Source organism: Lampetra fluviatilis, chromosome 11, assembly GCF_964198595.1.
Source record: "Lampetra fluviatilis chromosome 11, kcLamFluv1.1, whole genome shotgun sequence".
NCBI classification, from domain to species: domain Eukaryota; kingdom Metazoa; phylum Chordata; class Hyperoartia; order Petromyzontiformes; family Petromyzontidae; genus Lampetra; species Lampetra fluviatilis.
Window position 1 is genome coordinate 7,942,612 of NC_136285.1, and position 19,894 is coordinate 7,962,505.

The 19,894-nt window shown below is 42.2% G+C and overlaps 1 protein-coding gene across 1 annotated transcript in view; it reads left to right on the forward strand.

Moving 5' to 3' along the window:
• Nucleotides 1–19,894, forward strand: part of LOC144934765 (ephrin type-A receptor 4-like) — a 60,444-nt gene that overhangs the window by 12,485 nt on the left and 28,065 nt on the right. The window contains exons 4-6 of the mRNA XM_078860889.1: nucleotides 12,324–12,479; nucleotides 16,558–16,947; nucleotides 18,709–18,833. Of these exons, the coding sequence (XP_078717015.1) occupies nucleotides 12,324–12,479; nucleotides 16,558–16,947; nucleotides 18,709–18,833 (671 nt within the window). The remainder of the gene's footprint in view (nucleotides 1–12,323; nucleotides 12,480–16,557; nucleotides 16,948–18,708; nucleotides 18,834–19,894) is intronic.

A 19,894-nucleotide genomic window follows, 5' to 3' on the forward strand; every position in this document is an offset into this window, starting at 1 on the left:
ACAGCATTTTTACCTATCACATCTATTTTTGATTCTAGTCACACTTACAAACGAATTTTGAAAATAACTTAAACTATGTAACTATGAATGTTGACATTTGCGACTTAAATCCGTATTTTTTTTTCAAGATTTACCTCAGAATGCTACAGAGTTGTGTTCAATTCTTAATCGCATAACTCTATCCGTAGAAGTTGTAACCTTACCCTGCTATTCCCTACCTTATAGCAAAGTACCTTTACACCAGAAGTAACACTTTTACTTTAGCCCATTTCTCACTTGCCTCACTGCTTGGCAACATGGCTTCTGTCAAACTGAGATTAGTTTCCCGCCAAAATCAGTGGGTGAGACATCACTGTTAACCCATACGGTTTAGCCGTATTCTTGTGCAGGGAAATTGAGTTTTCAGCTCCATAGGGCGTACAGCCGTTTCAACATTGTTTTTGTCTATTTGTTTGTGTTTCTCCCTTGTAATGGGACTTTGTAGGATGAACGTTGAGGTTTGTAGGGGAACGGGGTGACCAATGAGGTCTGAATTGGTCTGTAATAAGTTGGGCACTGATAAGGCGTTGACAGATATGGTGAGAGGATAGGAGGGCGAGGCCTGAATGTTACTCCGCTTGGGAAAGCATCGAGCCTCTGATGAGCTGTCTTGGCTGGGGATGCAGTTAATAGCATCCTGATGAGTCCAAGGATTCCTCTACTTACGAACGAGTTAGGTTCCAGAGGTCTGTTCGTAAGTCGATTTGTTCGTAAGTCCAACTTTAGTCCTGTCGATTCTAAACATGCTGTACGCCATGTACACGAAGTACGGGGAATGCCTTTAAAAGTTGTATAATCTCCTGTAGATGTAGATGCCACCACCGCCATCTATTGCGTCGCGGTTGAACTTACGACTTATGGCCCGAATAGGCAACTGGACATACGAACAGGTTTGTTCGTATTCTCTGAAAGTTCGTAAGTCGAACAGTCGTAAGTAGAGAAGTCCCTCCATTCATAATAAACGTTTTGGGGTTAGATCGCGTTATTTATAAATGTGTCGTAACCCTCCACCACCCGACACGGCCAATCAGTAAAAAATTGTCACGTTGACAAAATACAAATAGTTCACTGCTTTAGCCCACCGGTGTGTTGAAGCGAATTGCCCGATGATGCTGGATGTAATTACCAGCGAAACGTCGTACTCAAAAACTGTAAATGTTGTGGATTCACGCTTCAACACACTGGTGGGCTAAAGTAGTGAACTATTTGTCTTTTGTCAACGTGACACTTTTTTGCTGATTGGCCGTGTCGGGTGGTGGAGGGTTACGACACATTTATAAATAACGCGATCTAAACCCAAAAACGTTTATTATGAATACTATTGGTCGCGAAAGCCTACGTGTTAAAGAGGAGTCCCTATACAGTATTTGGATAGTTGGGGGAGCTTCCGACTCGAACTGACACCATGTGCCCCACACACACACACACTGCCCATTGCACCTGCCTGTCACGCATGGTGGTCACCCACCATGCGCGATTCAGTCTCAACCTTGCCCAGCCTTTGAGATCTATATAGACTAAGAATCCAGACTCGTAGAGCTATTCTTTCGGTGTTAAGGTTCTGTTTCTATGTTATAGTTATGAGTTAGGAGTTAGAGAAAGTTAATATTATTCAGGATATGGTTTATAGCTAGGGGTTAGAGTTATGGATGAGGCCAGGGTTAAGAGTTAAAGCTGAGACTAAGGGATAGTGGCATGTGTTGGAGTCAAATTGCTTAACCTTTGGATAGCAACCAAAGTCTAGCTGTGACACTGTTTTTCATTGAAACACCATATCACAAGGTGACACGGCTTGTTTGACGCTTCTTATTCGATGTAATACATTTTATATTTTTATATTCAAAGCCCCTGGGGGGTGGGTTCCTTTTCCCCTTTTGCAATTAAGGCTTTCAAATCATCAGCTAAATAAGGGGACACGACCAGAAGTCGACACGTGGATCATGACTTGTGTACGTGCGGCGGGGTAAAATGTGGGTGAGCCCTGATGTAGTGTGGCTGTGTAGGCCAAACGGCCCTCGGAAACAAAGGTCCATGAGCTTGTAGTGGTGTGGGCACTGTGCTAGAGGTTGAACTTCAGCATTTTTTTTGCAATGGATAATTGAGGTCACATAACAAAAGGGTAGGCCCAATTCAATACCGAAAGTTGGAATATTATAATTTATTTAATAATTAACTCAAATGTCAAGTCATTAGATGATGACATTTAGGGATTATTGTTTCCTGGCTAGTTCATGGTATTTCACTTGGCAACCTATCAAAGAATATAAGAATATAGTGTTTAAAACACGATTGTCATGATTCAGGTAATTTTACACGACTGTTAGTTCATGCCTAATTTGTTCTCAACCTTGTTAAAGAAGCGTTCTTTCTCTAAATATGCCCTGTGGTTGTGAACAAGTAATGCAGACAAATTACACTTGAGACTGTAATCATTTAAAATATGATTTGAATTTCCGTGACCTTTGCAGTGACGAGCACCCAAACAACAGTGACACTGTCCTACTTTATCCACAAAAAGCCACGTATATTAATTATGCTTATCACTCAGTTTCTGGAGTATCTCATAAAAATATCTGAGAGATGTTTTCCAATTCACGATCGTTACTGAGGAGGCTTCTGAGAGTTGATGCCACAAAGGTGACTGGGCTAAAAACTGTAAACGCCAGATTTGTCAAGAGCTACTACACAGCATGAGTATCAATACACGTTTCTTTGTCTGGGATCTAACTAATGATGACATGTAACCATCTATACCAGGGGTCGGCAACCTACGGCTCCGGAGCCGCATGCGGCTCTTTACGGGCTGCTTCTTGACGATATGTACGTATGTACAGTATGTACTCAGATGCATTGCGGCTCTTGAAATACTGAATTTTGTACCGAATTGGAAAGAAATGGCTCTTCTTGTTATTTTGGTTGCCGACCCCTGATCTATACATACAAATTCACTACATGTATTGAAATTGTGCATGAACTAATTTAACATGTAACACTTCTACAAATTGTAGTATGAGGCTATGTTTGGCCAAACAGAGTGAACAAAACAAAAATAGACTCACAAACCGTTGAAAAACTCTACGAACAGAAATGGTAAACAGTGGACAAAAATAATAATTGAACCACGACCCTGAATCATACCAGTTCATTGAACGGCTTTAGGGGTAGGAGGTGGGTTTGGTGGGGAAGAATAATTATCCAGTACACATCCAAAAAACGAATAACAGCAAAAGCGTTAAGCACAGTGCTGTCATTATACATATTGAAACGAACGGGCACCCATTTTGTTAAGTTATACACAATTATAGTTAGAATACGAATAATATGCAAAGTCTTCAACAAGTTTAAGATTTAAAGTTTTTCAAAAACAGTGCCAACAAAGTTAAAAGCAAATAAACTATTAGCTGTACGTCACTATAATGCATTATTCCATTTTCAAAACTTTTACTGCTCCTCATGTGTATGATTACACTTAAAATATACTTGTTTTACTATTACAATTAGAACAAACATCAGTTACAAGCGGGTGAGGAAAGCTCTATAGTTGATCGATTTAACAAGTCTGTGTATATGATGATACAAACATGGAAACTACCCTTTTATTATCGCCATTCACGCACATTACCAAATCAATTCAATTTATAATGCGAAAGCCAATTAAAAGTATCTGTAGTATTTTACCCACTGTTTTATTCATTCCCAGTTTCATTACACCCCACTAACCACTTATCTCCAAGGAAGGCCTGTTTGTTTTGTGGAATATGACTTAGAGCGAGCCATTAATGTGATTTATGTTGTCATCACAGTGGCACACGGGAGTCATATTCTTGCCAAGAGTGCCACGTGAAGTTTCATGTCTGAGAATGAATGGGACAGCTTGAAGTCCCCCCTGCCTTTCAAGCTAACTTGTCACCAACTCTTTCACCAGGGAGCAATTGGACTTCAAACCACCAATTGCCAGACTTTGTCATGCCTGCGTTGCTGACGAGTCACACAGGGCAATTATCAAAGAAGCCACCTGCACACACCTGCATGCTCACTTGCACACGTGTGCTCTAATGCCCCTGATAATAATATAAAAAAAAATTCAGCCTTTCTCAATCCACCTTTGGATGAAGGCCTCCCCACGGTATGTAAATCATGATTTTGATTACATACTTTGCCAGGCTGGTCATAGCAGGTTGGTGAACGTTGCACCCAGGATTAGTTTGACCACTCATGTTAACATTGGCTGGAAATTTAACCCAGGTGATCGGGTTCATAGCACAATCACTGCACTACCGCTCTACTCCTGAAATAATTTATTGCATTAAAATGAATGCTATATATTGATAAAACTTGATAACTGGTTGCAATACCAGTTCTGATTTCACTTGACAATGCTGTTAGTCGTGACTGGGAAAACTGGGGTTCCAGGTTCAGTTAGCGCTGCATGCTAACCACTGTGCCACCACTCCATTCTATGTGCCGTAACACACCTGCACGGTTGTGCGTAAACATGCGGCTGGTTATTGCGATGTATTAAGAACTTTGTAGCATACATTTCCGGCACAATCGTGAACTAGAACATTCTTTAAAATTGGCTCCAGGGAGTTTCATTCCAATGTTCCACTCCAAATTTCTGCATTCAACTCTCGTACCCTTGCCCACAGCACGACAAAGAAGGCCCAATTATGAAAAGCACATTGTGCATTTCGCACACGTCGATACAGTGTACGGGCTACTCTTACTTCACAGGACAAAGATTCCCTTTAAAGTGCTGTCGAATTTGGTCCACAGAATCCGAGCACCTGAGTGTGCCCAGGACAAAACTGTGATAATGGAGCCTTCAGCAGCAGCCAAACGCCTAGGGCATCTGTGGAACAGCGCCGTTTCCCAGAGTATGAGGGACCCTCAATCAGTGGAGTCTCTTAGGTTCCATCTTAAAACACATTTATCTTCACTTTCATACTTGTCCATGTAGGTTATGTGCTTTTAAGGTTGTTTTAATTCTTATTCATTTTATATGTATTAAAAATGTAAATTTGTGAAGGGTTGGGTTAGTTTATGTCAGGCACCATGGGGCCTCGTATAAATGGCGCTGTTAAAATCTAGTTTTGGTTCGTTATTTTAGTTATATGTCTGTCCAGTATAGACTGTTGAGGAGAGTATGGTTAGTGACGACTTATGAAGGGTGGCACATTGATAACCATCGCATGTGTATAATAGCTACGCGCAAATTGTAAAGCAATACTTACATTTTCTCCGGTGAGATTAAATAAAACTATTTGCATGAAAACAGCGGGAATATATTTTTTGTAAAATCATAAAATATATCCAGGATTTTATTTTTCAGTTAAGAAAACTTTTTTTTTAACATAATTTGCGTAAAATATTTTAAACCCAATTTCGCTTTCCACACATAAACGTACATACTAAGATCCATACCAATAAATGTAGTATTATTATTCTTATGGGATTTATTTCATACTATAAAACAGCTAAAAACAGCCCCAATTATAGCTTCGCAGGGCACAAACCTAAGCAAATATATTTCTTGAATTAAAGCTTTCGTGACCGCAGGAATTCATATTATTTGGGTCTTTCGGTAAAGTTACGTAGATAGGTTCAAATAAAATAACAAAAAATAATTTTAAAAAACGACGTTTCAATCTCAAGCGTTCGTCATCAGGAAGAAAAATATATTTATTTATACATTACCCATAAATTAGTGGCACTTTCTCAACTTTCAAATAACTGCCACTGCTATTCAGAAGCTAATTGATGGTACTCAGATGCAAAAATTGCCTCTTCAGCCAGGGCTGGGGGATTTTACAAGGGAAACGTCAGGCACTGGATCAGCTGCGGTCTAATTGCCCGGCGATTCCAAACAATTGCACAAGTGATATCTTAATCATGGGTTTGGACTGACGAATACAAAGGAGGCTGTGTTAAACCTCTTCTAGGTTTCCCGTGAACCCCCTACTCCTCTGTCCCAAACAAATTGTGGCCTCCCCCTCCCCCCCCCCCCTAACGCCATGCCCCCCTCCTTCCCCCTCCTTGTCCATGCCTTCCATGAACCTCCCGACCCAGTGGCATCGCGTTTGTGAAGTTTATTTTAGAGGGCGAATTATGTTGCCGTAGCGACGAGATCAAATGCGGAGCACGATTTCGTTAAGGTGGAGGGAGGTCTTTTTGTTGTTGCGGGGAGACACGGTGGGTTGCACGGAGCTGTAACCCCGGAGATTAATCTTCCTGGCTCGGTCCAGGACTTGCACCGTCGGCGAGGAATGAAGGGACATCCCATCCCTCAAAACCGCTTCATTTCAACTTCCTCTCCTTGGGAAAATGTGTGCGTTGACAGAACGCAGTCACTCATGAGAGGCCCTCAATATAATCGTGGGGAATTTAGTTTTGCTTATTTATTTAGGTAGTTGTATCCTCCCCCTCCCCCTCCCACCCCTTCTCTTTGAAACTGCCAGCGTACACACATTCGATTGCTCAAGTCATTTGGCGGTGTCCTAGCAGAGGTCAGTGATGGTGGGAATGTGGGGCGTAAGATCTTGATACAATCCGTGGCATTAAATTCTAATTATTGGCTACGGGGTCAATTGCATTTGCATAGAGCACCCATTGCCAGAGCATGATCTCATCTATTCGAATTAATGGCATTGCACATTTGCACATACGTATATGTATCAACAACAACGACAAATACCCCCCTATAGCCTTAATAGATAGTGAGGACAAGTGCTGTTAGTGAGCACCTATGCTGGCCGACATGGCACGCAAGGGTGGCCAGTAATTGTACACATTGCACCAGGTCGTTATTTAAGGCTGAGTCAATTTAGGGGAGGCCCAGCAACAGTTGAGACATTATACACTATTATTGGTCGTGAGCGGGAATCGAACTGGGTCACCGGGTTTTTTAACACAGTGCGCTAACCACCGCACAACCTTTCCTACCCAAACATATGCTTCGTTTATTGTCCTTCCCCCCGCACCTCCGGTTATCACGGTTGGCTACGTATGGAGCCAAAGAAGTTGAACATATATACATACATCCAGTCGATGAAAGAGAAAATCCGGAGGAGAAAACAAGGGCGGCGAGAAATGTTTCTGCTGTGAGAAATAGGAAAAGTGAAAATGAGAGATGCCGATACACAGAGTGAGTTTGGTGGGGAAAAGGTGAATCGGAGAAGATGGAACAATGAAAAAAAACCAAAGCCTGTTGTGTTGTTCGCGTAGAACACGTGCACACAGCCACTCTGAGCGATCAACAACTCTGTCTCTCCTTGAGCTCCTTAGATCAGCAGGGTATTGAAATCGCCCTCTGTTGGCATAAACGCGTTCCAGGGGTACCCACGGGCAAAGGCACAACACTCCACTTACACGGCCACGGTGAAAATAAACAGTGCTATCGCTGGGCAGGGCTGCCCAATGTTCCGCCACATTAAGCTCAGGCGACAGATGCATATCTGGGGTCTTCATCTGCCATTGTGACGGACTGACGAGACGGCCCGCACTTGTTCCGCGGACTGTAGTACTATTGTTTAAGTTTTAGGCCGTTTAAATGCAATATACCCAAATGGCTGTCCCTGCCATAGCAACTCTGTTTAAACAGTGAGACAAAAGAAAGCTTTTAACAAGGAAAAAAAAGAAGACCGGGCCGAGAGAGAGAGAGAAAAAACCCAAACAGAAACTGGCCCACCCGGCATGCTGAGTAACTCAATCCCGTGGCGTGTTTTTTTTTTTTGCCAATCTCTTTCATCCCATCCTGGAATTTGGATTCCAAGGCTGGAACCTGCGTTGTGCAGGTGAGATAATGGTGAGTAATGAGAAGGCAACGTCCCAAGAAAACATGGGTAAACAAAGGAACAGAGAGTGGATGATCGTCCCTCGTGAGACATTCCAGTTTGGGGGATTTTAACGTCAGTGTGGAGGCCACCTGTAGGAAATATGTAAACACGGCAGCAAATAAAGACGTGGAATTGTATATGCGTCGGTTAAAAGAATCGCGAAGCAATCTCTCGTTTGAAACCAATTGCTGTAATCTGCGCTTATTTTATATAAAAGATGAACGATGGAGATTGTGTTATTCTTTTATTTTACCGACACTCTCGAAATGGTTATTCCCTCGCACCCTCAATAGCTTTGGCTGAAGTTTAAAATGCCCCATGTCATTGCCATCAGTTGTAGGTTAAGTACATAAACTATCCAATTTATTTCGCAAAAGGCTTGATTTTTTGTCTGGTTATTGCTTTGCAAATACTACATTTTAAATATAAATTATCCTGTAAGTAGCATCGATTTACCAATTTTACAGCAACAAGAAATGAAAATGAAATCAAAATTGCATTTGTAAATTGATGCGTGAAAAAAAAAACAGTCTTAGTGTTCTTCAATTTGTAAGATCACTCGGGTCTAAATTTTTACCACCTGATGACACACAAGCTTGCAAAACAGCAGGAAAACCGAGCCTCTGTTTGCATGTCCGAACTCAGCGATCGTAGCTTAATCAGACGAAGCAGCGATACTAAACAGCGCTTGTGTTACACGTCCAATAACCCGAGACCACGGCCGCTGTCACGACCCCTTCCCGCTGTTGTCGAAGCCGTAACTTAACGCTGACATTTTACCCCGCCGCCCAAAGTCTGTCCTCTCACTGAACTTTCTGAGCACGTACCTTCTTTCTTCCTCGCGCTGTTTACCGGGTGAGGGATCATCTCCATTGAAGGGGCTGATTGTATGTTTGCAGGTTTTCATTTCTGCTTTAATCATGCCCTGTGTCTGGTGTCGCCAGTTAAAGTGAACTTTGGCTCGGCAACATTTCCTCCAAAAACATTCTTCAGATGGCTGGGGCACAGGTGCGCACAAGTTCTTTGTGGGTATATAGACGTGTACCGTCGTCACTTTAAGTTGGAGCAGCACATCAAAGGAGGTCTATATTATTGATAAGAGCATTGCCTGCCCTTGCAACAGGGCCACAGTGACACACGGGCTCCCTTTAATAGTGGATGCACACAGTTAAAGGGTACACGTCTTATTATGGACATAAAACATTATCCATGTCATGATGTCACCCGTGAGAATGTGTCACAGCCTGACATAAAATTTAGACGTGTGAAATCTGAATTATGACTTTTGTGTAAGTGGCCAAAAATATATATATCGCGGCTGTGAAACGACACGTGCAGGGAAATCATTCCATTTGTAAATTACATTGAAACCGGTTTTTTTTATTGGCAGAAGAGTAAAAATTATATATTTTTACTTAATATATTGCTGTATCAATGAGATAAGTAATAGGTAAACATTTCATTTATACCGTACAATATGCCTACGTACAGCCAATTGCTATGATATATTTCTAAAATGCATGTGTATATTGCATTGAGGTTACAAAGGGCAAACATTGACATTTATTTAATTTGTGATTTAATTTAGTTGTTTTCATTTTTATAATGTTTTACCTACGTGACTTTACTGAAAAAACCAAAGATTATGGATCCTTGCAGTCACGAAAACTTCAAATCTATAATTAAAATTGCAGCATAATTAAAACATCATTACACGTGATCATCGACACTGAAGGTGGCAACACAATGTGCCATGCAATCAAAGTTACGTATTCAATTTTGGATTTATAAAGTGCCTGTCGCCAACAATGACAAAAAAACCCGTTAGAAAATGGTGACTAGAAAATGAAACGCAAGGTTCGTTACATTTCTGTGAGGGTAATGTGGGGGGTCCCATCTGGTGGATCCTGTTATCCACAAATATTCTCCACTTATTCGGATGAAAGGATTGTGGATAATACAAAGAAGAGTGGGGCTACTGATGAGGATAATAATCAGAAAAACAAGAGTTTTGTGTGGACCGTACAACTCGCGTGGATTAAGTGAGTTGTGATAGATTAGTTGACAGTTGACAAGAGGTCTGCATCATGTTTTGTTTTAATGCAATCTCCTTTTGCTTAATATTTAGTCTTATTCGAAATGTTTGAATGCAAAATTATATTCTCTCACATCTTATAGCATGACAATAACGTAGAAATTAAATAAATGGCTCTAAGGAAATGAAAAAATATATATTTTTAATCCATCACTGCCTTTGATGCAGACAAATTGCATGTTTTGCTGAAGTAATGTTTTTTTCTCAGCATAACTCGGAGGCTTCCCTGACATTGTTAGTTTAGCAGAAGTAATTGCCAATGCAAATGTGCCAACTGTGCAAGATTAAAAGCACTTTCCTGCAAGGAGTCACAAAATAAGTAGGCCTTCACATCATAAATAATGTGAACGGACTTAACTCTGTATCTGCGCATGTGAAGAGATTATTTTCAAAATCAATGTTCGCAGTAAGGCATATTAAGTTTGATTCACTTTCCCCATGCTCTTGGAAGACAATAGACTGTTTTGTTATTACCAGATTTTCTTGCAATATAAATGATGATTGCTAGGAAGTGAAATAATGATAGAGTGTTGAATATGTCCAAATTGATCAATTAATCAAGACCACAGGACTCTGTGATGTCTATTGATTTTTGAAGGGTTCAATATTTTGGTTAACCTGCTATATATATTAGACCAGCTTGCTAAACTGGCAAACTTATAGCATATCTAAAATGTATAGGGAAAATAAGTGTAGATAGGAATGGCTGAGCAAAATAATGTATTACAGGGAAGCAATACACCTACAATCTAAATTGAAAACTAGTTTCATGACACCTGTTTTTATGTTTAGTTCGTCGTCCTTCTCCCACACCTCTGATTAGCACGGTTGGTGCGACAGAAGCTACACATACATACATGAACGTGAATCTATCATATATCATCACCGTCATTGTAAAATATCGTCACGTTGATGAAAAAAAAAACACGTACATATGACAATGCCAGACCATAAGAATGGAAATCACAACGCATATTTCGATGAGCTTATTGGTTATATGTATTTTATGTTGGAATAACATTATCGTTTTATCTGTACATATAACAAATGAGAACAAATTGACCCTGGCTAAAATAGCACATCTATTAGCCAAAGATGAGCACATCTATATAAATAATATTTCGTTCAGAAACCTAAGTTCAAACTGATAGGATATAGTTGATGTCATTTTCAAGTTCCCAGATCACACGTCGGATTGCTGCCAGATGATTTACATTGCCAAGTTGAGTTTCATTACAATCAAAATTTAGAGCTCAGACTGTAGACGTGAATACAGAATAACGATAATAATACAATAGCATGACCAACAGAAATTCTGCAATCACACGTTTTAAATCATGGTGTTTTTTATCTATAAAAAAAAGTAAAAAATTAAATGCTAGCATTGAGCAATGCTGCATGCCTCCCTAATTAAAATGTAAATTGAAATATCAAGGCTCAATTAACCCCTTTCCCCACAGAACGTGTAAATGAAATTAAACTATAATAAGCCAAGTTTTGGCAATCTGTGAGGTCCCATATACACAGCACGTATTCCAAAAAAAGTTGAATTGTTTTTTCAAGACAGTTAAATGACTTGAATATATTATTAAACGTAGATTGAACTAAATTATTGTGCTACTGAGGAAGAAAAAAAACCATGTTACATGCTCATAAATTGCTATGTTTGTGAACAGAGTGATGGCCAATTCATGTTGATGCAGCGTGCACAATGAGTACAATATAGAATAGTATTCTGATTCAACTCGTACATAACAGCCAAACTATCTGTGTGTCGCTGTGTGTGAGGGGGATAGTGGCGGCGCAGTTAGCGTGCTGCGCTTTGAACCCGGTGACCTCAGTTCTATTCCCGCACGTGGCCATCGCCAGTGACGATTATTCGAACCCGTCCTGGTCCTCCCCTAGGTCGACTCAGCCTGAGTACTTGACAAAGGCAGCCAGGCGTGGTGCTGGCCACCCACCCGACTTTTGTGTCGCTCACTGGCCTTCATAGGTGCTGGCTGGCAGCACTTGGTCCAGGCTATACGAGGGATCTTTGTCTTGTGTGTGTGTGTGTGTGCATTGACGTGGGCTAGTGAAAGAGCATTCTCTTGAATACAGCAGTAAAAAAAGAGAATTAGACATTGTTTGTGTGAGTCCTATAACATAATCCTATGGACCAGCCCCTTTCAACCTGGGCAAAATAACAACGTAAAAAAACATCACCAATTACATTGATTTTGTGCAGAGGCATTCAGGTAAAACATTTTAATTTACATAGCTCTACGCTGCATTTAAAGGTTCACGGACCGATCGTCCGAATGTGTCCGTTGCGTTGTGTTCACGGCGTGTGTCCGATCTGCTCTGCTCTGCAGCCTGCCCTCTCGGCTACTACAAGGAATCTGCGGGGGACGAGCGCTGCTCCCTGTGCCCTGCGCACAGCTACTCGACACGGGAGACACCGGCACGCTGCTTCTGCGAGGCCGGCTATTACAAGGCCGAGAGCGACGCCGTCAACATGGCTTGCACACGTGAGAGAATACCACCGCGACCAGCGCCGACCATGCCAGCAAAGGCAAAGATGCCCCGTGTAGCCTGAACAGACTGTTGGGGCAAGTGCTATTCGCAAAGCGCCTATGAAGGCCGGTCATGGCACACGAGGGGTGGGTGGCCAACACCACACCCGACCACCTTCGTCTCCCTAGTACCGATGTTTACACAGCGTGTAAGGTACTTATTTTAGACTGAGTCAACCTAGGGGAGGCCCAGGACCGGTTCAGATTGTCGTCACTGGTGTTGGCGATGAGTGGTAATCGAACTCGGGTTTCCGGCTTCATAGCGCAGCGTGCGTTACTGCTCCCCACACTGATGCCAGCACCACCATCATCATAAACTTTATATCACTTATCCATTACCACCATCAACCCTTCGCCAAAACAATCATCATAATCATGTGCCGAGATGGAAAACATCATGTTCCAGCCATTAATTTATGTTTTTGCTCTTAATGGCACATCGTGTGCATAAATTGAAGAATCAAAGTCTGAAAAGACCATAATTTATAATAATTGCTCTTGACAGCATACGTTCAACAGATCATAGGCCCACAAATATAGCAGCGACTTTGTTACGATATTTATTCTCGTTTTGTTAAACAATTTGGAGACAACGCATTGTTAACATCTCGCAAAAATTGTCGATTGAAATCCGCTATACATTTGAAATCAGTGTTCATCTATGTAGCTTCCCTGACTGCCACAGACGAATGCACATTGCTTAGCCTCTTTCACATCTGCCGCTTCTGTTCATATTTACTTAGCGCCACCACTTACCTTCTAACATGCCGCTTCATCAAACTGTTCACAAGCCTGGAAATGATACTTACTCCGTCTCACACATATCAGAGAGTTTTAAATTACCCTGGAGGAGAAATATACATAGAGGCAATGTCTCGGGACGTGTGCCCTTAATCAGGATTGATGAAGGTATGTTGTACCAACAGTGCTTATATTTATTTTTTATCTTGTCTTTCAAATGTTCCTTGGGTACCGTGCTGCATGCAGACTCAAAAGTCCATACGTATTTTTAAAAACAAAAAATCTCAGTGACAAAAATACGCAAACAGCAAGCGTGCATTATTTATATTTGCAAAACGTAAATGAGTTTGTGCGTTCATTAACATTGACATAAAAGGCAACTTTTTGTTGTTGTCGCCTCGAGGCACGACTGCTCCTCTCAGCGAGTTCACAAACAGCAGCCACGCATCTTCTTGGTTCATTCGGTAAAGTCACGTAGAAGGAAAATAATAAAATAATAAAAATAAAACATAAGAAAAATAATAAAATAATTATTTAATTTAAATAACACATAATAAAATAATTACTTTATTATGTTTTCTTTTTATTATTTTATTATTTTCTTTCTACGTGACTTTACCGAAAGAACCAAGAAGATGAATCCCTGCAGTCACGAAAGCTTTAAATTGAAAGCAGCCACGCAATAAAACAAAAACGTCCAAAACACCAAAACACCAACTCCCGCTTCTCCCCTCCTCCGGCTCCTCTCGCCAAAGTCACCGTATTTTCCGGGAAGGCGCACGCACGCACACACACACACGTGCGCACACACACACGCACACACACACACACACGCGCGTGGTCTAGTGCCGGCTCTACAGCCGGCACTAGACCACAACACAACGGAGCACTTCGCGGCCTAACACGTGCCAATTAACGCCTCGGGATTGACAAAGTTCTCACAAACTCCGCAAGCACTCAGCCTCCGTGATTAATGCGCAATCGGCCCTTCCTTCGCCCTTCCAACGTCCCTTACGTCAGCCCGGTTGGCTTTTGTGGCCGGCCGGCGTTGGGGGAAGGGAGGATGAACATGGGCGCTGTGATTAACCGAGCGAATTTCTGGGCGGCTGGTGGCTGGTGGCTCTCGGGCCCCACGTGCGAATCTGCGCACTGCGCCAATTGTTCATTCACGGTCCAGAGGATCCATTTGCTTGGGAACCCTGCTGAGTTCATCAGTCCTCATCCAGCAGCCTTCTCTTTCGCTGCTACAGTTCCACTGCCCCGATGGGTACAACAACGCGGGGACCTTTCAGGGGAAATATTCTCGCACAGAAAGCAGGCCGTGTGGGGAGGGGGTGAATGAGAGTGTCTCCAATGCATGCGTGGAATTTTTCTTTGATTTAGTAGCCGATAAGGATGACTGCATCAATTGAACAACTTTTTCAAGACAGAAGTGTACGATTTAAACAAAAGGCACAAAACCTCGATTGGTTAAAGTGTACAGCTGCAACTTGTTAGACTATTTTACTATTCATTTGTTCGACCGTTTAATGATGGGGCTTTACATGCCATGTGGCACATAGGGAACGCTGGAAAGGATTTCGATTTCTACTCGAAAAAAGACATGTTAAAAAAATTACTATTTCTCGAAGAGTGCTTACCATGTCAGAAGAAGAGACTATCCTATTAAATATGCACTGTCACCAATCCAATTCCTTTTGCGGAGACATTTTAATTCCAGTGGCATCACTCTGCGTGCAAGCTGTGTGGCGAGCTAAACCCGAGCTCAGCATGAATTTCACTGAGACATCTCGCCTACGTTGGCCGAGGCTATAAAAAAACCCCATAAAACCACAGTCCCGGTCTGCCATTTGTCCAGGTCTCAGGAACAGCCCTTTCGGATCATTCATGACACGGAGCAATTAAAGCAACCGATGCGTTGGCCAGTGGTTGTAAAGCCGACAATAAGGCGACAGGAAGAAAGCTCCATGGGGGAAGAAAGTGCCAACGAACAGGGAGCGCTGGAGTATGGGGTGGAAGTTAGGGGAAGGCTGTTTGCAAGTTTTTTGGGTGCGCTGTGTAAAGGCTTAATGCGGGACAAGTGTTCCAGCAAGCCATAAACATGCTTGACTGCACAATCTGTTAAACTGAACAAGGTTGCACGAGCGCCTGTAGTTACGGCTTGTAAAATAAACAAATTTAAAACTTTGCATACATCAGGCCAACCCGTGCTGATTGCCACCGTCACAGTGGAAAGAAAAGTTTTATTGCTGCTGTCAAGGTCTTTTGTTTTTTTATGCTGGTAATTTGTTACTATGCTGGAACCACTACAGGCTCATACACACAGACAAAGGCACACGTATACTAGACACATGTAGAGGACATTAGCCAGATGCTGAATATTGCCTTGCGGCAATTTTACTCAGTGTTCCATGGGCCAAACGTTCAAACATCCAGGATAACATCCTTGCCTCACAGTATTTCAACCACCAAGTAATCGTCTCGGTTACATATTCTGTATACATACAACAATCCTGCATATGCAGGTGGTTGTCCTACAAATTATTTTCCAGTGTCAGGGTAATTAACCAACCTCTTTTAGGAACTAAGTTTTTTTTGTTTGCAGTGTCCGATCATTGAGATGCAGTGCTCTTTCCAATAACAATTGGCAACCCAGCAGCATTTGTTTAATGAGCCTGACTCTTCTGATGAGACCCAGAATCTAGAAACCAGCCCAGACTTTGCTTAAGCAAGGAAAGTCTGGGCTGGTTTCCACATTCTGCTGGGGAAACATTGGTTTGAAAAGCCGCTTTGCCGATCGACTAAACATTGATTATATTTACATGCAGAGACGGAGAACGGAGGTAGTCAGATATTAACCACCTCACCTGGTATGCAGGAGGTCGTGGGTTCGATCCTGACCCTGACGCTTGCATATTTGGAGTTTGCATGTCTCTCTCCCCGTGGCCGCGTGGATTTTTCTTGGGGTCCTGCGGTTCTTCCCTCCACATTTAGAATCAACACGCGTTTAGAAAGTGTGGCTGTGACAAATGTCCACACGATGACGAGCCACCTCGTTGAGCTGTCATTTGGGGCGAGGTCGCTTCTGAAAAAGAGCTACATAGTTCAGTGGGCCTTACCTTGTAAAATATATATATATACTTTTATATCGTTCATATGTTCATGACACCTTCGATTATTCACGACGCTACCAGCAGGGCACATTGTGGCCACCATGCTCGGCACACTCGCCATCTCACAGGAGGTCGGAAAATCAAAAGGCGTCATTCGCTAACCACGTGGCATCCTCCAGGCCCCCCGTCGGCGGCGCGCAACGTGATCTCGAGCGTGAACGAGACGTCGGTGATCCTGGAGTGGAGCCCTCCCCAGGACAGCGGGGGCCGCGGCGACGTGAGCTACCGCCTCGTGTGCCAGACGTGCGGCGGGGGCAGGGACGCCGCCGTGGCGGCCGCGACAGCGGCGACGACGACAGGTGCGGCTGCTGCGTCGCCGTGCGCTCCGTGCGGGGACAGCGTGCGCTTCCTGCCGCGGCGCGAGGGCCTCGCGGTGCCCGGCGTCACCATCGCGCACCTGCTGGCGCACACCAACTACACCTTCCGCATCGAGGCGCTCAACGGGGTTTCGCGGCTCAGCCCCGCGCCGCCCAAGGCCGTGTCCGTGTCGCTCACCACCAACCAGGCCGGTGAGGATCACCGCGTCCGTGCCGTGATAGGTGTACGACGCCGTGCATATGTCACTGGTATTCGTTGCTCAGTGTCACAATGTGATAGGCTATATACGTACATGGTGGCCAAACAGGCTGCCGAGGATTGCCGTTCAATTCGACCCTGTAGGTTTTCGTGATTGTACTGTACAGCTTTCCAATGTGTTCGTCTTGATGTCCAATGTTTCGCTCCGTGCTCCAAGAGCTGGGAGCTTGTTAAAGAACTGAATATTGAAATCCGATGTCTGCCACTCAATAGATGGGATTTATATTTCCGTGTGATTTTACCATTGATTGTGCCTCCAAATGCAGGCAATGCAAAATAAAATGGGGGGTCCATTCTACTTTGGAATATTTCAACTCTGAGGACTAAGGATGAGTATGCTGAAAAAAATGTGATAACCCAAGAAGCTCAGTGTCCAGAAAACGTAATCTTTTTTGAGCAGACTACTAAAGAGGATGAATGACAGTGAATTATTTAATTCATTGTGACCTCATCTGTGGAAAGATGACATAGGTAAAAGCTATCAAAGACAACTGTGAATTGGTTTATACATAATCAGTGTGGGTTATATTAAAATTCTAAACGTGGGATGTACATTTTTGTACAGGGCATCCTTGACATATACAGCAAGGACGTCCTGGACAAAAATGGTTTGCAAGTGACTGGCATTCTCTATTGAGTGAGAAGGAGCGTTGTGTGGTGTTGGTTAAGAGAGGCCTAATGAAGGGATGTAAAACGTAGTTCTGATTTATCATCTTTCTGAGGTAATTCCTTGATGACATTTCACCATCTTCCACTAATTATGGAATGATACTTCTTATTACTATCATGTAAATCTGGTAGCAAAGTTGGGATCTTTGTTAAGTGTGATTTAATATAAATCAAAAACAATTTAAAACACTGAAATACAAATGCATGTACCTCTGTAATATACTAATGAACTTAATTATATATTTATAAAGTGCTTCTGTATTAAGCCATGTTTATCATATTCCAAATGTAAATTTATAGTTAATGCATTTCAAGTGTCTGTTGAAGTGTAAGAGGACACATTATTTCATTATTTTGTACTGTTGCATGGTTACATTTTATATTTCTTTTGTTGTGTATCATTTTATACCAATTTCCTTTGCAATGTTCTCTCTGGCTAACATGATGTTAGTTAAAGAAAAAAATTGTGATTAAATAATACACCCACATCCTTGCAGCAATATTCATTACGTCTAAATGCGCACACATATACACACACACTCGTGAGAAGGCCAGGCAGCACGAGGTCTTGGTGAATGTTTGTAAATTACAAAATAAAACCGTGGGCAGTTTTGGCCCATGGCACTTTTAGACAATACCCTACATTAGGGAGCCACCACGGGGTCTATGACATTAATTTTACAACATGGAGTGTATATCGGTAATGTGCTGCGGAAATTGCTAGGCAGCTATAAAAACTTGAACCGGCGGACCCAGGCAGACTTGCGTATGTTTGTAAATGGGCTGAATGAGCTGTGATTGTGAGCACAGGTAGTCACCCATGAATTTGGATCAGTCTCAATTCAGTATACATAATAAATGCTTATTCTCTTTGCTATAAAAGCTCCACATATGATAGCACATGCATGAGGCCCAAAAATTAAATTTTTTACTCTTTCAGCTTGCGTACATCATAAGCAGGGCAACATGCCGCCATACTGCCGTATTTATATATATATATGTGTATAACGCGAATTGTTTTCCAGCACCTTCTGAGATCCTGGTGATTCAGAAAGAAGGGGAGACACGGGACAGCCTCACGCTGTCGTGGAGTGAACCCCAGCAGCCAAATGGAATCATTTTGGAATACGAACTCAGCTGCTGCCACAAGGTCAGTACTTAATGGATCGGTCTCCAATAATTAAAGCAAAAGTTTGAGAGAGCTGAAAATCACGCTACGCGATGGATAATCAAAGAGTGTTGTGTATAAAATATTTGTTAATATGGATTTGGAGTCACGTTATTATTAATTTAATGTTCTATTATTTGATCCAGTATGTCTGCAATTCTAATTGTATACTAAGCAGCAATATAATTCAAATCGAATTGATAGTGTTAACAAAGTATTAAACCAGTCATTTAAAATAAGCACGCATATATCTGAAACCTCACATGCATTTTTAAACACTCTGCACAACTGCACAGATTTTGAATTTGCACCAGAGCCCGTGGGATACATTTTAAACGCGAATTTGGAATCTTTTCGAAGAGTTTCCACATTACCGCAAAAATTGGAGTGCGACTCATCCCAGGGGATTTTCTGACAACAATTCTGAGCGAGCTGCCACATCAGTTGAGCAAATCGGCCGCAGTAATTGCAAACGCAAATGGGGTGTGGAGAGCAGGCATCTTCTGGCCCAAACTGGTGTCCCACAATGCACAGATGCCTCTCGTCTTAGTTTTAGTCCAAATGACAAAGCCCGCTTGCTGATATTTCACAGTGTGTCAGCTTATGGTCGGAATTTTTTTTACATTTATGATGTGATTATGAAATACAAGTAAAAAATGTTTCATATTGCTCATTACCATTGGCATGTGCCCATTTCATTGTTTTTATGTGTTGGTCATATGAAGTTAATGCATGATTTTAATGACGACGTTATCAAATGATCACGGCCCTTACTGTGTTATTTTAATCAATCTGACCATCTGGCATGAAGCATTTTTTAAGAAGTAGCATACCGCGAACTAACTGGCTTGACAGGTCATCAAACCCACAGCAGTGTGGGAGGGCATTAATGCTAATGAAAACATTGTTTTTTGTTTGTACTTATTTGGGAATACAGAGACAGATGCTCTTAGTGAACAGTTGCTCCAGGGCATACTACTCGCACACAAGTCGATGGGCAGCAATGTACAATACCAGGCTGCCGCAATGCAAAGTTCATTGCC